The following is a 17506-nucleotide window of genomic DNA, read 5'->3' on the forward strand; positions in this document are numbered from 1 at the left end:
GCTTCCTTCTACCCCATTCTCATCCTCCTCTCACACTCTGTCTCACACACTCTTAATCTCCCATTTTCTCTCCTAGTAGGCAATTCTACTTTTTATTTATTATAATCTTGGTATTATTTTATTTTATCATTATTTATTAAATTTCTTTCTCAAAAAACACTCAAGGATGCAACATTTAAATCAGCTACCACTATGTCATAAAACAACTAGAACATCAGTGACTGTTATTACCTTTGGGTCTTCTTGCAGTCCCCCTTCCACTCAATTGGATATCTAGTGATTTCATCTTTGTAATATCTTCAAAATTATCCCTTTCTCTCTTTTGAGACAATCCAAAATCTCACTCAATTCACATTATTACTTGCACTGACTACTGCAACACTTTTTGCTGGGCCTTCCTGGACCTTCTCTGTTCAACACTAACATTATCTACATTGCCGGTTTCTTTTTCCTTGTAGTTTATTTACACTTCTATTAGATTGAAATAGAATGTCACCATTCCCTTGCTTCTACTTATCTCTATGCTCTTCTCTCTATCTCTGTCCTTTTGTACTCTTTACTGCTAAAATCTCCTTCTCCTCTGTAAAACAAATATTACATCCTCCATTCTCTTATTGAACCCATCCTCACTTGCTGTCCCTGACTTGCTGTCTATTTTGTGACATCCATCAGGCTCATTTCATTTGTGCATTTAAATTCACAATAAAATTTTGCCTATGCTAATTAATTTTGCACATCACCCTTTTCCTTATCCTTCTCTGTGTGTCTTGTCTTCCTTAAGATTATAAGCCTGAAACGCACATACTGCCTCATTTTTGTTTAATGAAAGGTATCCTTTTTTCTTTTATTTTTTGTAAAAAGGATCAACATTAAGAATGTAGCTGCCAATATGCTAATTTCACATATAAAAACTCCATATAATATACAAAGAACCCCATAAAAATATTGGTTCATGGATGCAAGCTATCCGTACATAGTGGTTTAGAAGCTCTTAATATTGTTTGTCATATGTAATATCTCTAATGTACTCCCCATTAGAGATGTTGCAAGAGTTTGCCTGGGTCTACGAGGGCAATGGACGCCCTCGCATCTAGCCCTCCCAGGCAGATATGTCCAGTGCCAGGACGGATCCACACACGAGTGCTCACAAGCCCCCAAGAGAGCTTGGACATAGGACTTCCAGTTTGCCCCTTTCCCCATTGCCTTCCAATTAAATCTGAATAATAGATTAGGACAGAAGTTACTAGTTATTTCAAAGTGATATAATGTGTTTCACAGACATTTCAATCTTATATGAAATGAATAGTTTTGTTACATTAGTTGAATATTTAAATGGCCACTCTGAATGTTCCACTAATGGCAAGGATATATTTTCTCACTAAGAAAGTAGACATAAATAAGACAAAGAAATTACTTTTGCACTGAATGATGGAGAACGTACCTTCGCACCCAAATCATTATACTGCAACTTCAAAGCTGTCAGTCTTTCATCCAGTTCTTTAGGGTTCTCCGTTTGCTGTTTCTGTACAACCTGACGTCCAGTTTTTATGACTGTTTCCACTTCTGATTTCACTTCACTAAGAGTCTTATATAATTTCTAGCCAGCATAAAGAGATAAACATTGTTTTTATTTAAATAAAATTACACTGATTTTTGGAAAATATTGGAAGAACCATCTGATAAGTCAAACTGCATGTGAATTACTCCACTTGAAATACTCACCATACAATGATCAAGCTGTAACTGCACTCCTTCCTGCTCAACACTCCTCAACTCCAACTTCGGCACTTGCAATTTTACCTCATCTAAAATTCTTTTACATTCCTGTAACCGATGCTCAAAATTGGCTGGCTTTTGGAACAAGCGAAACTTCATGAAGATATCTTGTAGTTTTTTCTGAAAAGGACACATGAGACAGGAGAAATATGGTTGCAAAGTATGCATAGCAAGTCTCGCTGCTGTGATATTCTGAGTGATGAATGCCAGTCACACACAATGATAGCGTCCTTAGATTTTTAAAATGGGGCACAGAGCAGTTCTATTTCTACATACTTTGAAAGATCTTGGATATCTCCTGTACCATGCGTTAGAAAGCATGCATAGGACTTAGGTCTTTGAGGGATTCCTATATTCCCCTTTTATTAATATCCAAAAGCTAGAAATCCCAGCATGAAATGGAAGTCATACAGGTATCTGGCAAGCAATTTCACTGTGCACTCCTCTGTAGCTTTCTTTGGATTGAGAGCAAGCTCCCCAAAATTCCATACAAGTAATCACAAAGACAGTAATGCTAATCTGGAACTCAATAATGAGCTCAATATCCTTAGAATATGTTGTCTACAAGTATATTATAGTTCAGCCTTGACCAACCTGTGCCCTTCAAATGTGCTAGATTACAACTCCCAGTATCCCCAAGCAAGCTGTGCTAGCTGGGAGATTTTGGGAGTTGTAGTCCAACACAGCAGGAGAGCACCAGGTTGGAGAAGGCTCTAATAATTAATTGGCTACATTAAAATTAGCCAAATACACTAGTGCATGGATCTCACACTGCTGAACACGTAAGAAATATCCTCTATGTGAGTCCCCAAACACCATATATCTGATATTAAAAAAACAGAAAACCTATGCCATGTGTTGAAAACTAATTTTAAAGTCTGAAGAACTGTCTGGATTCGGTATTTAAGATACATTCATTGTCGCTTCATTTTGTTTAAGACAGTCTATTTAAAGTGATGCAGCTCTTTTGGAGTTCCTTGATGGATCACAAATCTTAATGCTGAAAAACATCATTCTTTAGAACAGATGTGGGCAGAAAATAGATCTATCCTGATGTTTTTGACATCAGCTCCCAGCATTCCTGAGCACTGCTCATGCTGGTAGGGGCTTTTACAATTTGAACTCTAAAACATCTTGAGATCTACATTCTGCCTGCCGATGCTCTGGAACAGCCATCCCCAACCTGGTGCCTGACAGATGTGTTGGGTTGCAACTCTCAATATGAAGAGATGCTCTAAAAAAAGAGAGAAGTAGCTGGCCCTAAATGGTTCGACATCAGTTTTCCACATCCCCACAGTCACCTTTGCATATCATATTCTCCATCCTGTCCTCATGGTTTATCTGCTTTGGGAGAATAAGAATTTCACTTGCACTTTCTGCCTCCTTAGGGAGGATGTGATGTTAAGGCTTGTGAGCCTTAACACCCAACTTCCCTGCTTTTTGGTGCTTGGTTGAAAGCTCAGGAGCCTTAATGTTGTTTTGTAAACCGTAGGGGTTTAATGAATTTAAGTCATAGTGGGCTGTTCAGTCACGCAAACTGGCCCAATATCTACACAGGTGCAGCAGGAGCACCTCTGAGGATGTAAATGCTACCCTTCTAAAAAATCCCTACAGTCTCTCGGAGGCCAACAGATAAGCAATAGGGCTGCAGCTGTAACATTATAAAATACAGCTAGCTTCTATTACATGGTAACAAAAGTGACAAGCGTAAAACTTGGGTTTTAAAAAGTTCTCTTTGTCATCTACAAAGGCAGATAACTTGAAACAGGGGAGTAGAGTCTTCAGTCACCAGCTTCAGACCATCTTCCTGGGAAAGGGGGAGATAAGGATAACCCAAATAATTCATTATGGAAATAATTAATCCAAGCTAGGTGGAAGATCCAAAGGTGCACTACCACTAGAGCCTGGGCAACATCAATAATGGTTGAATCCTTCCAAAGAGTTCTATAGGAACAGTAACGCTTTTTTCTCTTTCTGTTTTATCAGCACCAGGTCTCTCTGCTACACCAGAAGCTGCTTATAATAGTATATTTATACAAGTTAAACAGCAGATAAGAGTTTCAAAATGCTGCGTACAATTAGCAACATTTAACTATTGGCAAGTTCATGTTATATTTCAGAACGTTTATTTCCTAAACATGAAGGCTCAGATACAAAAAGGTTGTGATGAAGAAAATGGCTTGAACAAGAATAGTTGGTGCTTGGGTTTTTTGGCCTTTTTGAACATCTGACTGCCATACCATATTATAAACATCATCTTCATCCCCCCTCTATTTCAAATAGAATTTGTCATCTGGCATCAATAGCTGTTCAGCATGAAAAGAAGTTGAAAGATCCCTTGGGATCACTGAACTAGTTTCACATTTCAAAAATACTTTGGTCAAAGCATTGTTTTTTGTGACAAAAGGTATTAATGAAAATAAAGAAAAAATAACAGCTAGGTGTTTCAGTTTGGCTGCTTTACATTGAGAAAAGAGTCAATAATGAATTGAGTCAACTCTGAAACAATGATTTAACAAATCCTATCTTTTCCTCTGCCTCATCCTAAATCAAATGCAAATATTATAAACTAAGCAAACAGGAATAAAACTGGAGAAAGCACCTTTCAAAGTAACAATTATTTGTTTATAATGACTGAGTCGTTCATATCTGTGTAGTTTAAAGAAAGGATTTAAACTGAATATGTAAAACGGAAGAGAAATGTACAAACCTGTGCAATATCGATTTGGGAGAATATCTTCTTAGCAGCATCTTTACCCCGGTTCCGTTTTCTCATTTCATCCAGGCTAATCTCATGGCTTGTCAACTCTGATTGAATTTTCTGTTGAAAAAACTCAGACGTGTTTGAAATCAAAGTAGATTATTTTTTAAAAAGAAAAATATGTAAGATTTTATATATATAGTTCCCTGGAAGAAATCATATGAAATTATTACAGGTCAAATCCAACAATATCCATTCGCCAAAAGAATGGATACAATGGATGCCCCCCTCTCCCCTGCAGCCCCCAAGGCAACCCCAAAATTTTGTCCAGAGGATTGGACAGACCCTCTAGAGCAGGTTTGGCGTGTGTGTGTTTGTCGAACAGACAGGCAGAAGAGAAATGGGAAAATCTATTCTCCTTCCAGGTAGAATTAAATATAACTATTTTTCATAAATTATTGCTTTTGTTTGCCTTTTCTTTGGAAACAGCTTATCCAGGATCCTTTTGACATTCAGATTAATTGTTTCTATGTATTAGTTAAACTGCATCATCTTAATATATTAACAATATTTACATTAAAATTATTTCAAAAAAAGGTCTTGGTTTGGACAACATAAACTCTCTTGCTCCCTGCTAAATAGGATAAATATATAACAGCACACTGATGAAAGAATATTAAATGTAATCATCCCAGTGATTTTCAAGCAAGTATTTCTGTCTATCATTTTCAGCAAGAACCAGTAGGTGATCAAATTATTACAATGCAAATTTCAACCCTTGACACCATGAAAGATCGGATTCATAAGAAAAAACCAATTGGATTGTACCATACTGACCAATGTATGCCATGGAAAACAATGCATATCTTGCACACTGATATGAGCTAATTTAGAACAATTCAAACCAATTTATGTGTAAATTGTTTGAAAATGAATATCTGCTAGTGGCAGAAACTGCGAAACAATTACCAGAGAAAACAGCTATGCCAGAAAATATCTGACAGCTTTCTTTCTCATCACTAAGAATATTAGAAGCATTACTGCAAAATGAGAAAGAAAAATCTGCCACAAGGTTTTATCGAGCTCACATTTTAACCAAACAACCATTCCAGCCACTCCACATTTTCTATAAATACATTGCTAATGAAGGATATGCCATGTACCTGAAAATCTAATTTTATTTATATATATATATATATATATATATATATATATATATATATATATATAATAGTATATATCTCACAACAGAATTTTAGTAAGTTCAAAATGAACAAAATGAGCAATGAGAAACTGTGCCTTTTCTCATCTGCACTTTTAATATTAAGAATGCTTTTTATCTCATTCAATGCAGTGGTGGTAAGTTGGAGACCAATTTCTCAAAAAATGACTTGCTGACGAATTTACATATCTCCTCCTCCTCCTCCTCCTCTTTCACATTAGATACAATAGTGTGAGGGGTGAGAATGGGAGGAGCAGAGAACACATAAAAAGCAAGAGGGGACACCCCAATTTCTATAATGCAGTCCAGGCAGCTTCCTTTCTTGAGATATTTCTTGATGAAAAGGATGGCAGCACAAATGAATGTGCTTAGCAGAGAACCCTCTTTTTTCATGCCCCTTTGCTGCTATCTCCTTCCTGCTTGTTCTTCCAAGCTGTTTCCCAGCTTGGGATGACGGGAGTGGGTAGAATCAGAAGACTGATTTAAACAAGAAATCAGACATATTAAAATGGTTTGCCCCATGCAATGTTCCATGGGCCTTGTGTTTCATTTAAAATTGGTAGCCTAATCTGAGAGCCCAGCATAAGCATACCAGAGATCTAGGTGGTTACTGCCATGATATGCCAATGCTGTATGTAGCAGCTGAGGACAAAAGGAATGGCACACTAGTAAGTTCTTCTTGCTTGTTCACCCTTCATGATTAAATTGAGCCAGAGTATACCGTGACAAAGAGAGCTCTTTTCTCCATGTTAATTGCTTTCCGTTTCTTTCCACCTTTGATCCTTTTCAGACTGGGAAATAAAGAAGAGGGATTTGGAAGTGCATGGAAGGAAGAATTTTTCTTCCCTCTACATGCCTCTTGTCTCACCAACATCCATGTGTGCTATGATTTCAAAAAGACATATTGATATGATTGCATCAATGTTTTTCTATGTTCTTAAAATATTTGTAGGTGGTTCACTAATGCACATATAGAATCATAGAACAGTAGAGTTGGAAGGGCCCTGTAATGCCATTGAGTCCAACCCCTTGCTCAGTGCAGGAATCCACCTTAAAGCATACCTGACAGATGGTTGTCCAGTTGTCACTTGAATGCCTCTAGTGTGGGAGAGCCCAAAACCTCCCTAGGTAACTGGTTCCATTGTTTCTTTCTCCTCACATATCGAGGCTGTAGCCAAGTCTTGCCGTTTTTTCCTATATAACATTGCTAGGATCCGTCCGTTCTTATCTGAATCTTCTGCTAAGACCCTTGTACATGCTTTGGTTATCTCCCGTTTGGACTTTTGTAATCTTCTTCTGACTAGTCTTCCTTATGCTCATCTCTCCTCTTTGGTCTCTCTTCACCATTCTGCAGCCAAGATTATTTTCTTGGCTCGTCGTTTTGACCATGTTTCCCATTTGTTGAAATCTCTTCATTGGCTTCTGATCCCACATAGAATTCAGTATAAGCTTCTTTTGCTGACATTCAAAGTGTGTCATGGTCTTGCACCTTCTTATCTTTCCTCTCTCATTTCACTCTACCATCCCCCTCATACCCTCCATTCTTCAAATGTTATGTTGCTATCTCTCTTGCCTGGCTTCACCCATTCTCTCTGGCTGCCCCGTTTGCTTGGAATGCTCTTCCAGAGCAACAACGTACCATGGGTTCCATTGTAGATTTTAAAACGCATTTGTTTTCAATAGCTTTTGGTATTTTAGCTTGATTTACTGTTCTTATTACTATGATTTTTCTCTTATTTCTGCTTTGTGAACCCCTTCCCTCCCTTCATATGTTTTAATGTGGTTTTAGATTGTAAGCCTCTAGGCAGGGTATCGCTGTTTTATTTGTATATTTTGTACAGCACCAAGTACATTGTTGGTGCTAAATAAATAAATAAATAAATAATACAGCTCTAACAGTCAGGAATTTTTCCTGATGTCCAGCCAGAATCTGGCTTCTTGTAACTTGAGCCCATTATTCTGTGTCCTGCACTCTGGGATGATTGAGAAGAGATCCTGGCCCTCCTCTGTGTGACAACCTTTCAAGTACTTCTATATGCAGTGGTAATCACTACACATTGAAAATCTTGATGCAACTGTGCTTCGGACTTCTGAGGCCCAAGGCTTGCACAGCCCTACTATAAAGCCCTATACAGCTTGGGACCAGACTACCTGAAAGACCACATTCTCCCGTATTAGCCTGCTCTGACCCTTGCTTGGCAAGTAAGGCTAGGTTCGCTCCCACTCTGCTGCCTTTCTACAAGCAGGCAAGCAGTTTCTTTGGTGTGTAAGCAGTTGGGTTGGATGTTATTTTCTTTGCTCTTGTTATGTTTTTAATTGTGTTTTAATGTACTCATTTTATTATTGTTTTTATCAAGTTTTATTTGTGACTGTGAGTTGCTTAGAGTGCCATTTTTTTCATGGTAGAAAGGCATGGTACAAATCAAATCAAATCAATAAATACATAAGACAGGCCAGGGCTGTAATCCTTTGCATTCTTATATAATGTAGTGAAGGTAAATTAATAATGATTGGGAAAATACTCATTTCTTTATGACTGCTCTAAATTGTGGTGATATTAAAACAAATAAGTTAAATGTGTATGAAATATAAAAGTATTATATAATATGGATGTGGATTATTTGAATTGCTAATTTCTTTCCACACACATATCTCATTGATTAACTTTGGTTTGGTTTTAAAGTATGATTCATGCAGTATGTTCATCCTCAGAGTCATTTTGAAAAACATATAATTGTGCAAAGCTTATCAAAGTTTGTCAAGCCTAACATGAGATATTTAAGTACTGGCATTGTGGAAGTTAAAGCATTATGGACATTTCCATGGAGAACCTTTCAAAATTGCCTTGTTTAAAAGAAACAAAAATAACACCACCTTCCTGACATTAGAAACAATGCATTACAGGGAGAAAGAACATCTGGGGGGGTGGGAAGAGTGCAAAAATAATGGTCTAAATCAAAATATTTCAAGGAAAAAAGGGCAAGTCGTTTAATTGGCAAGTGAGCTGTATCAATAGATAACAGGTTAACTGGTTCCTAACACTGGAGGAAAATATCATTTGAAGTAGATCTACTTCATTGATCCACAAAAATATCATTAACATATTTCCAGAGAGGTAAGCATGTTAGTCTATTGTAGCAAAAGCAACAAAGAGTTTTCTGGCTCTTTATAGACTAATAAATGCAGTCTTTAAGAAGCCATGAGGTTCTTCAATATTCATAAGTAATTATGGAAATTATGTAGTAGCCTGGTTGCCTGAAATCATAATGACTCTTCACCTTATGGTCTTTTATTGCATATGTCACATAGCCATTAATCTAAGCCTACATATGATGAGATTCTTAATCAGTGTTTGATTTTTGATTTTAGGAAACTCCTGTAGCTCAATGAGAGAGCTTATCCTTTTCTTGCATGAGGTCCCCAGCTCAGTCCGTATTAATTACTTTCAGCATGGCAAGAAAGACTCCTGTCTGAAAAGTTTACCAGTCAATGTAAAGACAATATTGAGCTAGATAGACCAATAGTCTGACTCTATAAAGCAGCTTTCTATGTTCCTAATTGTTAACAAGTTCAGTAAATCAAACCTAAGATACTATCTTAATGTCTGTCATGTCAATTGTCATCGGAATAATCCATATCAAATTGACATTATCAATTAAGCTTTATCACCCATTTGCAGCTCCTCTTCTGGGATTAGAAATAAATCACATCATATCGCAGAGTAGGAAGTCTCCTTTCTATCACTTAAGTGATTAGACCATACATGAGAGTCACACTGATCCAAAAATGATTCTACATTTTCAAAGGATTTGAAATAGCATCACCCCAAGTTGCATGGGGGCAATAACAGCTGGCTTTATTTCCCATCAACTGATTACTTTGTTTCTTTACAAAAACTTAACAACACTTTAAAATTTAAGTAATAAACTAAGATGTTTTTATGATAACTGAATTACACATCACTGCCACCAGGTGGATGTCAGCATTCATCTTTAACAAAATAAAATGAAATTATCCTGGACAAGAGCAGTGGCTTATGGAGTTGAGAATGTTTTAAGAACACTTTCTAATCAGCAATGTTGTCTTAAGATAAGGTTTTTTTTGGGGGGGAAATGCAAACAGTAATTGAATAGTTGAAAATCTATATGATTTTAATAAAAATGAACAAAGGAATCTGAACCATAATTCTGAGAAAATTAACAGATATTGTTTAATACAGATTGAACTTGTAATATTTCACATTTGGGTATTGCGTTGGAACTGTATGTATGGATTTGTTCTTCATTTGTTAATCTGTTTAAAATTTTCTTTGCCAATTTTCTTCGCCAATACACTAATATATAAAAGTATATTATGCTTTTCATATAATCAATATCAAGGAGTACAAGCCATCAGTGTTTACATCATGGAACATTTTTATCCAAAATATGAACAATTTATTCATTTTCAAATCCTTCTAATACAATCCACCCATTTTAAGTATTAACAGAAAATTGTGTTTTACATTACTTTATGTAATATATCATTTTTTAAATATAAAAATAATTAAAGTTACAATGTTTAGAAATGTCCTTCAAATACTAAGACAATATTAGTAAGAAGGGAGGAGATGGCAATATTGTTTCATTTATTTCCTTTTCTATGAAAGTATGATGATATATTTGACTATCCTGGGGGACTATCCATTGCTGTCACAATGCAAGCAATAATAACATTGGTGTTAGCATAAACCAACATTAGCACAATGTCATTGGCACTCACTAGGGAAAGGGGGAAAATAGTGATTTGATTTTTGACAAGGCAATTTATTCCTTTGACTCGCTTTTCCCCTTTGCCCAGCAAGCCCTAAGGATGTTGTGCAAATGTGGGTTTATGCTAGTGCAGTGTTATTAGAATACAGAGGAGGCACCATTCGATATTGTCCCTAATAATTAAAGAGAATATCTGTGATTGTGTAACTCAGTAATAATCAGTTTTACTAAGAAGCCAACTAAAAGTGGTAAAGATGGTGGGTGACTGATGGCATGATAAAAAAAAGCATTTTAGGGAATTGAAAAAAAATCATTTTGTTACTTTAATGTACAAATTAAATTAACACACACCTTTAACCAAAATGTAATGAGTTTTAAATTTTGTCATTACATTTTTTTATGTAAGATTAAGGGCAGATAAAATAAATGTAAAATATGAATTTACTGTGAAATATATGTGGAGACAATATACCTATGTACAGTGTCAGTTTCAAATTCCAGCTACTAGTAATATTAGAAATGGGTTGCAAAATAGACATAGTAATTCACTAATAATTCTAGAAATCATAATTAATGGGTAACCCCCCCCACACACAATCAAATTAAATGAATTTTAGTGAATACTTGAATGATAAAGCTATTTGAGATGGTTAAATCCATAAGACTCACCTGTGCCTCTTGAGGTACTTGTGCTGCATCAATTCTATCTGCAATGTAACCTGTTAACTGTCGATCAATGAAGGCAAGAGAGTCTTGAATCAACTGAAGGTTTTTGTCAGTCTCCTGGGCAGAATGGATACTTTGTTCAAGAAACTTTTGTCTTCTCACAGCCTAAAAAGAAAGAGGGGAAGATTAGACATTGAAATTTTTAAATAAAAAGCAGAGATGTTAACACAAATAAGAATTTCCAGCTGATACACAACCACCTTTTTGTAAGATAAATTTCGTCTCTTTTTGCCAGCCATTTTGCTTTTTAAACAAATAACCACAAATCAATTACTAATATTTAACCAATCCCTAAAGAACCAAAGCAATTGTTGAGGAATTTATGGTGAGTAGAACACTGCAAAATTAAGTTCAACCATTCTCGTTAGACAGATATATTTTTTATTCTGTTGCCTTGGGAAGCTCCTGATCTCATTATATATCTCAAGAGATTTCCTTTGGTCAGAACAAAGTTACCGTCATCACAGTCCATTTTGAGATAATCCATTGCAACAAGTGAGAGGGATAAAAGTGAGAGGGATAAGAGTTCCGCTTATAAAACAACTTGGCACATAGGATATAAATAGTTTCTCAGAGCATGGATTAAGAGGTAGTACTCACAGGATCAGTTAGATCCTTACGTTTTGCCTTGGACTCTTTACGGTTCATTGCTCATCTCATTTATAACCTTCCTAAATAATGCAATGTTCAACTAAATGTTACAAACACTAAGGCATGCAGTAGTCAGGCAGTTTCTAACATTATCACAGCACGTCACATCACCTAAACCTTTCCTGTGTTATGATGTCTAAAAATCAAATGATTTTGTTCACATGGCTGTTAAGAACATTTCTTATTTTATACACTGTACAGTTGCCTCAACCTCTCTCACCATACTTCATAGTTTAAGATGGCACCAGTGGAAGTTAACTCAAATTTGCACTGTCAAAATTTAATTTTAAGTATTATATTTGCATTACCTCTGTACCATTCATTCATTTAATGGGCTGTAACCCCAACGTTTCTATGTAGGTTAAGACTCTAGATGGTAGATAATCTGTTTGTTGAGAAGGCAAGTCTTGCACTTTTTAATTTCTTTACCTTTGGTTGCAAGTTCCTTGTTGCTTTCAAAAATCAGCCACTTTAACAATGATTACTAATATTATAAGGATTAAATGTTTGCAAACGTTCTTAAATTTTAACCATGAATTTTAAAAATTTAGGTTTGTGTGAATCTACTGAGAAAGTCAAAAGAACTAAGGAGCTCATTGACTTCCTGCCTCCACTGAGAAATAGTAATGGACATCACCAGTTCTCTTATATGTATATATAAGGTGCACAGCATTGCTTAATTGGGGCAACTTCTTGTGGATAAGATAAATTTCTGGTGGAAAAAATAAGTGTATAATTCTGAGTAAATTCAGTAAATAATCTTTGGCTTGGAATATTGGAACTCTTGCACTTTTTAACTTCTTTACCTTTGGTTGCAAGTTCCACTGCACCTATGTTTCTGAACACTGAAAGGTGTAATCCTCTGCTAATGTGCTTCTTTACACTTCTGACAGTAAAAAGTTATAGCTGTTTATTTCCCATGATAGTCTACGGGGAGACATGAAGCTTCAAATGAAACTTACGTTCCTTGGGAACCATTCTTCTCAAAATGGCGGAGAGCATAGAAGTTGCCCAAAGGAAGAAAAGTGAATAGTTCAGAAGGTTGGGTTTATGTGGAAGGGGGGGTGTCTTCGTGTGGGCGTGTGTGTGTGTTTCCCGGTGGGTTTTGGAGCATTTGTTTGAAAACAGCACATACAGAGGTTTCTCTAGGCAAGAAACCCTCAGAGTTTCAGGATAAGTGCAAGGTCTAGAGAATTCATTGAAAATACTTTTTTCCATAGTAAATCCTATTGGCATTGAAAAAGTAGCCATGCCACAGTCTATCCTTGCCCTCCCCTCAAGTACACTGCTCAGAGAGTCCCTAGTGAAATGTACCCATTGATTAGAATGTGGACCTTTCAGTCACTCAACCCACCTCCTTCCCCTCCTTCAGTGTTTATGAAAAGAATTATGCTATTTTTGGAGACACTCTGGGCTTGCCTTAACAAAGGGTTTGCCCCAGGATGGATTCAGAGAAATGGCAGGTCATCTACATGATGCAGCTGCTACTGCAAAGCCATCCAGAGCAAACCCCAGAAACTCCGCTTAAAAGAAGTTGGGCACTTACCCAGACTTTTTTTGGTTGTGGAGCTGATGGAACTTCCTAATTGGTCACCATCAGCTGGGCTGGAAAGGGAAGGGGGTTGACTGGGAGCTCCAAGTTGGGCTGCATTATAAATAAATAAATAAACCAGGGGTGGGAGGAGAGGGATGGGACAGCTGGGAGGCTGCTGCTGCTGCCAGGCCAAGCACTAGGGAGGGGGAGGAATGGGGCAGCCGGCTCTCCTCCTTCTGACCTTGCTCGGGCTGCCTCTTTCCTCTCTCCCCCATTTTATTTTTATTTTTTAATCTGTAGATGTGAAGGTTTGCATCTACAGATTAAAAAGTGGGGAGAGGAACAGGGCAGCCAGAGCAAGGTCAGAGGGAGGAGAACCAGTTGCCCTGTTCCTCCGTCCTCCTCAGTGCTCGATCTGGCGGTGGCAGCAGTAGCAACTCCACACTGACACTCCTTCCTGTTCAGATGCCGGGAAGAAGCGCCAATTCGGGAGCCTGAGGCCTCGTGGTGAAGACCCACTGCCGTCAAGACGGGGTCTCTGTCTGACTTTTTGAAGTCAAATTGTGAATGAAGTCTTGTGCAGGAACCAATTTCAATTCTGGTCACTTTGGAGGGAGTCCTCAAGAAACACCAGAAATGTTCTGAAGAGGACTGATTCAGCCAAATCTATATTTGATCATTCATCTCTGAAATTAAAATTCAAGGCTGCAATACTAAATCCCACTGAAATCAATGGGACTAATTTTCAACTTCAGGATCAAGATATACAACAGAAGTAGAACTAAACTGGAAAGTCAACTTCTCAATATAGCTGTGTAGCAAATGCTTTAGGCACCAAATGCAAACCCCAAAAAGAAATGTATTTCATTGTAATTGCTAACACTTAGGCATAGATCAAAGCTAAATGTGGAAGTGAAGCAACTGGAGGCTACCTCCCTTCCCCTTACTAAATCTAGTTATGCTCAAAATGACTGGATTTAGTTTTGGTCGTCTCAAAGTGGAAGAAAACAGGAATATTTAACTCTATAAATAGAGAGCTACAGAACTAACCATCCCCCATTACCATTCTATTAGCTGAATGTTCCACCTCACAACATGGAAGTGAGAGAGAGAATACTCCAAGTGAAAAAAAAGGGGGGGAGAACTGCCTTTGGTCTGTGATCCCCCCTTCATGCAAATGCATGTTCATGCACTTGTTTCACTTTTTTTGTACATTTTAATTTATTATTACAAGTCATATGCCATTGATACATAGTTTTATTTTTAACTATCATGATATCCCCATTCCTCTTTAAAAACAAAATCTGTGCAATCCAATTTTATTATAAATATATTGCAGTTCTGTAATAAGGGAGAGAGGGAGTAAACCCATTTTTCAAATTATTGTGGCAGTTTAGTTTCAACTTCTCTTGTTACACAGATATTTGAAGCTTTAATTTGTTCTCTTGGTTGTTGCTGGTATTTTTGAAGGAGAATTGTAAATGAGCAACATAGTGGCTTGCATTTAAGAAGACCCTACCACCTGTGGAAATTCCCAACCCTCAGGAGCAGAATTTTGGCAGGTATGAGGGACTACAGCAAAAAAAGGGGTGGGTTGAAATGCCCTGCTATGCAGATGAAACTATTGTCTTTGGATACCAGCCCGTATGTTGCTTTAAAAAATGGGGAGCATTGCCTGTAATATTTCAAGAGAAAATGACACATAATATTTACTTTAATTAATGTTTTCAAGTGTGCTTTCAAACCATTGCTCCCTAAGGGTGCAATGCTAGCATGTTTTGACAGAATTTTTCTCTACAATTCCCAGCAAGTTTCAGTCAGCATGGCTGGCTGGCTGGATTGTGTGAAGTCTTGCTTCACTAAGGGCAAAAACCTATACATTTTCCTCAGCATACCTAAGACAGCATGGAGTTGTAGGGCTTTTTTCCGGTCGAAACATACATAGGAGGGCACCGTAATTATGATTTCAGCCTTAAGGAAGTCCATGGAAGGATACAAAAGATACCAGAACTGTGTGTTTTAGTATAAAATATTAGAACTGAGTACCCTAAGAAATTAGTATTTTCTGGGAAAGTATGGTCAAAATCATGTCTTTAAGTACATATTTAAATACAAATGCTCATGCAGATTTAGAAGAAAAAAACAGATCCAGGAATAGGATGGTATGGACTTATGAATGAATGTATGTGAAATATATGTGGCTAGGAAATAGATTGATCTCTCCTTCTATATTTTCCATTGGGCTCAATCCATGTAGGATGGGGCACTAGGAGCTACTGGGAAGAGGAGGGGAAAGGAAATGTTCCATGATCTTCCTTAAAGTTAACTTAACTTAGGAACCAAACCAAATTTGGGGCAATTTTCTACATTCCGCTTACTAACAGGGACTGGCCGACGAGACCACATTACACCAGTCCTTTTCCAGCTTCATTGGCTGCCAGTCCAGGTCCGGGCCTGATTCAAAGTGCTGGTATTAACATTTAAAGCCCTAAACGGGGCCGGTTATCTGAAGGAACGCCTCCTCCCATATGTACCATATGTCATCCTCAGGGGTCCTTCTCCGTGAGCCCCTGCCAAAGGAAGTGAGGCAGGTGGCTACCAGGAGGAGGGCCTTCTCTGCTGTGGCACCCCGGCTGTGGAATGAGCTCCCTAAGGAGGTTCGCTTGGCACCTACATTATATGCTTTTAGACGGCAGGTGAAGACCTTTTTATTTTCCCAGCATTTTAACAATCTATAAATACATTTTAACTTGGTGTTTTAAATTTGTAATTTTGCATTGCTGCTGTTTTTATCTGGTTGAGCTTTTATTTTATATTGTATTTTATATTGTATTATATTGTATTTTATATTATGGTTTTATACTGTTGTTTCATATTTTGAATGGTTTTAATTTTTGTGAACCGCCCAGAGAGCTCCGGCTATTGGGCGGTATAGAAATGTAATAAATAAATAAATAAATAAATAAAAAAAATAAATACATCTCCCAGCAGTCTACCCTACCCCATCCCATATTGTTCATGAAGACCACCCACCTGATGCTCCAGAAAGTTTCTACAAGGAGGAGCAGGAACTGCTGGGAAGTAGGGAGGAGGGGATCAGAACTTTTCCTTACGTGGATTTCCTTAAGTTACTTACCTTAGGGTTTAAGCCAATGTAGACAAACTATATTTTATGCTTTTGTGTGTGTATTTTTTGTATTTACATATTTTAAGCTAGGCTTTCACATAAGTCTACAGAACAGTCTATAAAACATAATAGCCCACAAAATATTTTACTGAGCTGCCTGCCGACATTGCTCACTGCTGACATTGCAAAAATGATACTTATTTCTTAAATGCTTTCTTAAATGCTTCTTTTTAAATATATATATATATATATGTAGAGCTTTGGCTTTTCATGTCTAAAAATAGACAACCTACTTTGTTTCTTGAGTTACACAATCCCCATACATCGTAAGATCCCCCAGCCCCTGTGGTCATGATTTTGTTAAAATAGGGTGGGGGTTATTGGTAGGGTTTATGGGTTTATTAAGGGGCTTTGTTTCCCATAATAGCTCAAGCACTGCCCTGTCTACTTGTGTGTGCTCTTCGTGACAGTGTCCATATATGTATTTTGCTCATTTCTGAAATAGTTGAAGAGTGAAAGTGATAAAAATAGTATGGTTCTCATCTTGTAATCTGAAGTGGCTTTCAATCATATAATGTCAAGAAAAAGGAAGTCTGATCTATTTCAGATGGCAAGATTTCATTCTGTATTCTCATTTTAGTATCTTCTTTATTGAATGTTTTCTATATACCAATTTTAGTGACATGAATGTTCATTTTTTTGACATGTCTGGAGATCATGAATCTGTAAAACAATATTATACATGACATTTAATTCTAAACCTACAGTCTGTTTCCTTTGGGCAAATTTCAAAGGGGAAACACAAGGCTTAGCCACATCTTCAATTGAAGGAATACAATCACCATACATTATTTTGGATAATGCATCGATTAATCTATATCCTGTTAGATGACCTGCCAGGTTAACATGGGAACATAAGGTTAAGGGTCTTCCTGGGCTTCCAGCCACTTTTGTTCATTTAGTGTGTACATCATATAGATGTGCCCAAAATGCCAATGGCTCAAATGCCATAAACATC

At 37.1% G+C, this 17506-nt stretch overlaps 1 protein-coding gene across 4 annotated transcripts in view; it reads right to left on the bottom strand.

Annotated features, from left to right (window-relative positions):
- DMD (dystrophin) overlaps positions 1-17506 on the bottom strand; it is a 1279927-nt gene that overhangs the window by 701042 nt on the left and 561379 nt on the right. For all 4 annotated transcript variants that reach the window (XM_063126497.1, XM_063126496.1, XM_063126495.1 and 1 more), the window contains exons 30-33: positions 11120-11281; positions 4487-4597; positions 1723-1896; positions 1442-1597 (exon numbers count right to left, since the gene is read on the bottom strand). In XM_063126497.1, the coding sequence (XP_062982567.1) occupies positions 1442-1597; positions 1723-1896; positions 4487-4597; positions 11120-11281 (603 nt within the window). The remainder of the gene's footprint in view (positions 1-1441; positions 1598-1722; positions 1897-4486; positions 4598-11119; positions 11282-17506) is intronic.

This window comes from Elgaria multicarinata, chromosome 5, assembly GCF_023053635.1.
Source record: "Elgaria multicarinata webbii isolate HBS135686 ecotype San Diego chromosome 5, rElgMul1.1.pri, whole genome shotgun sequence".
Lineage (NCBI taxonomy): Eukaryota > Metazoa > Chordata > Lepidosauria > Squamata > Anguidae > Elgaria > Elgaria multicarinata.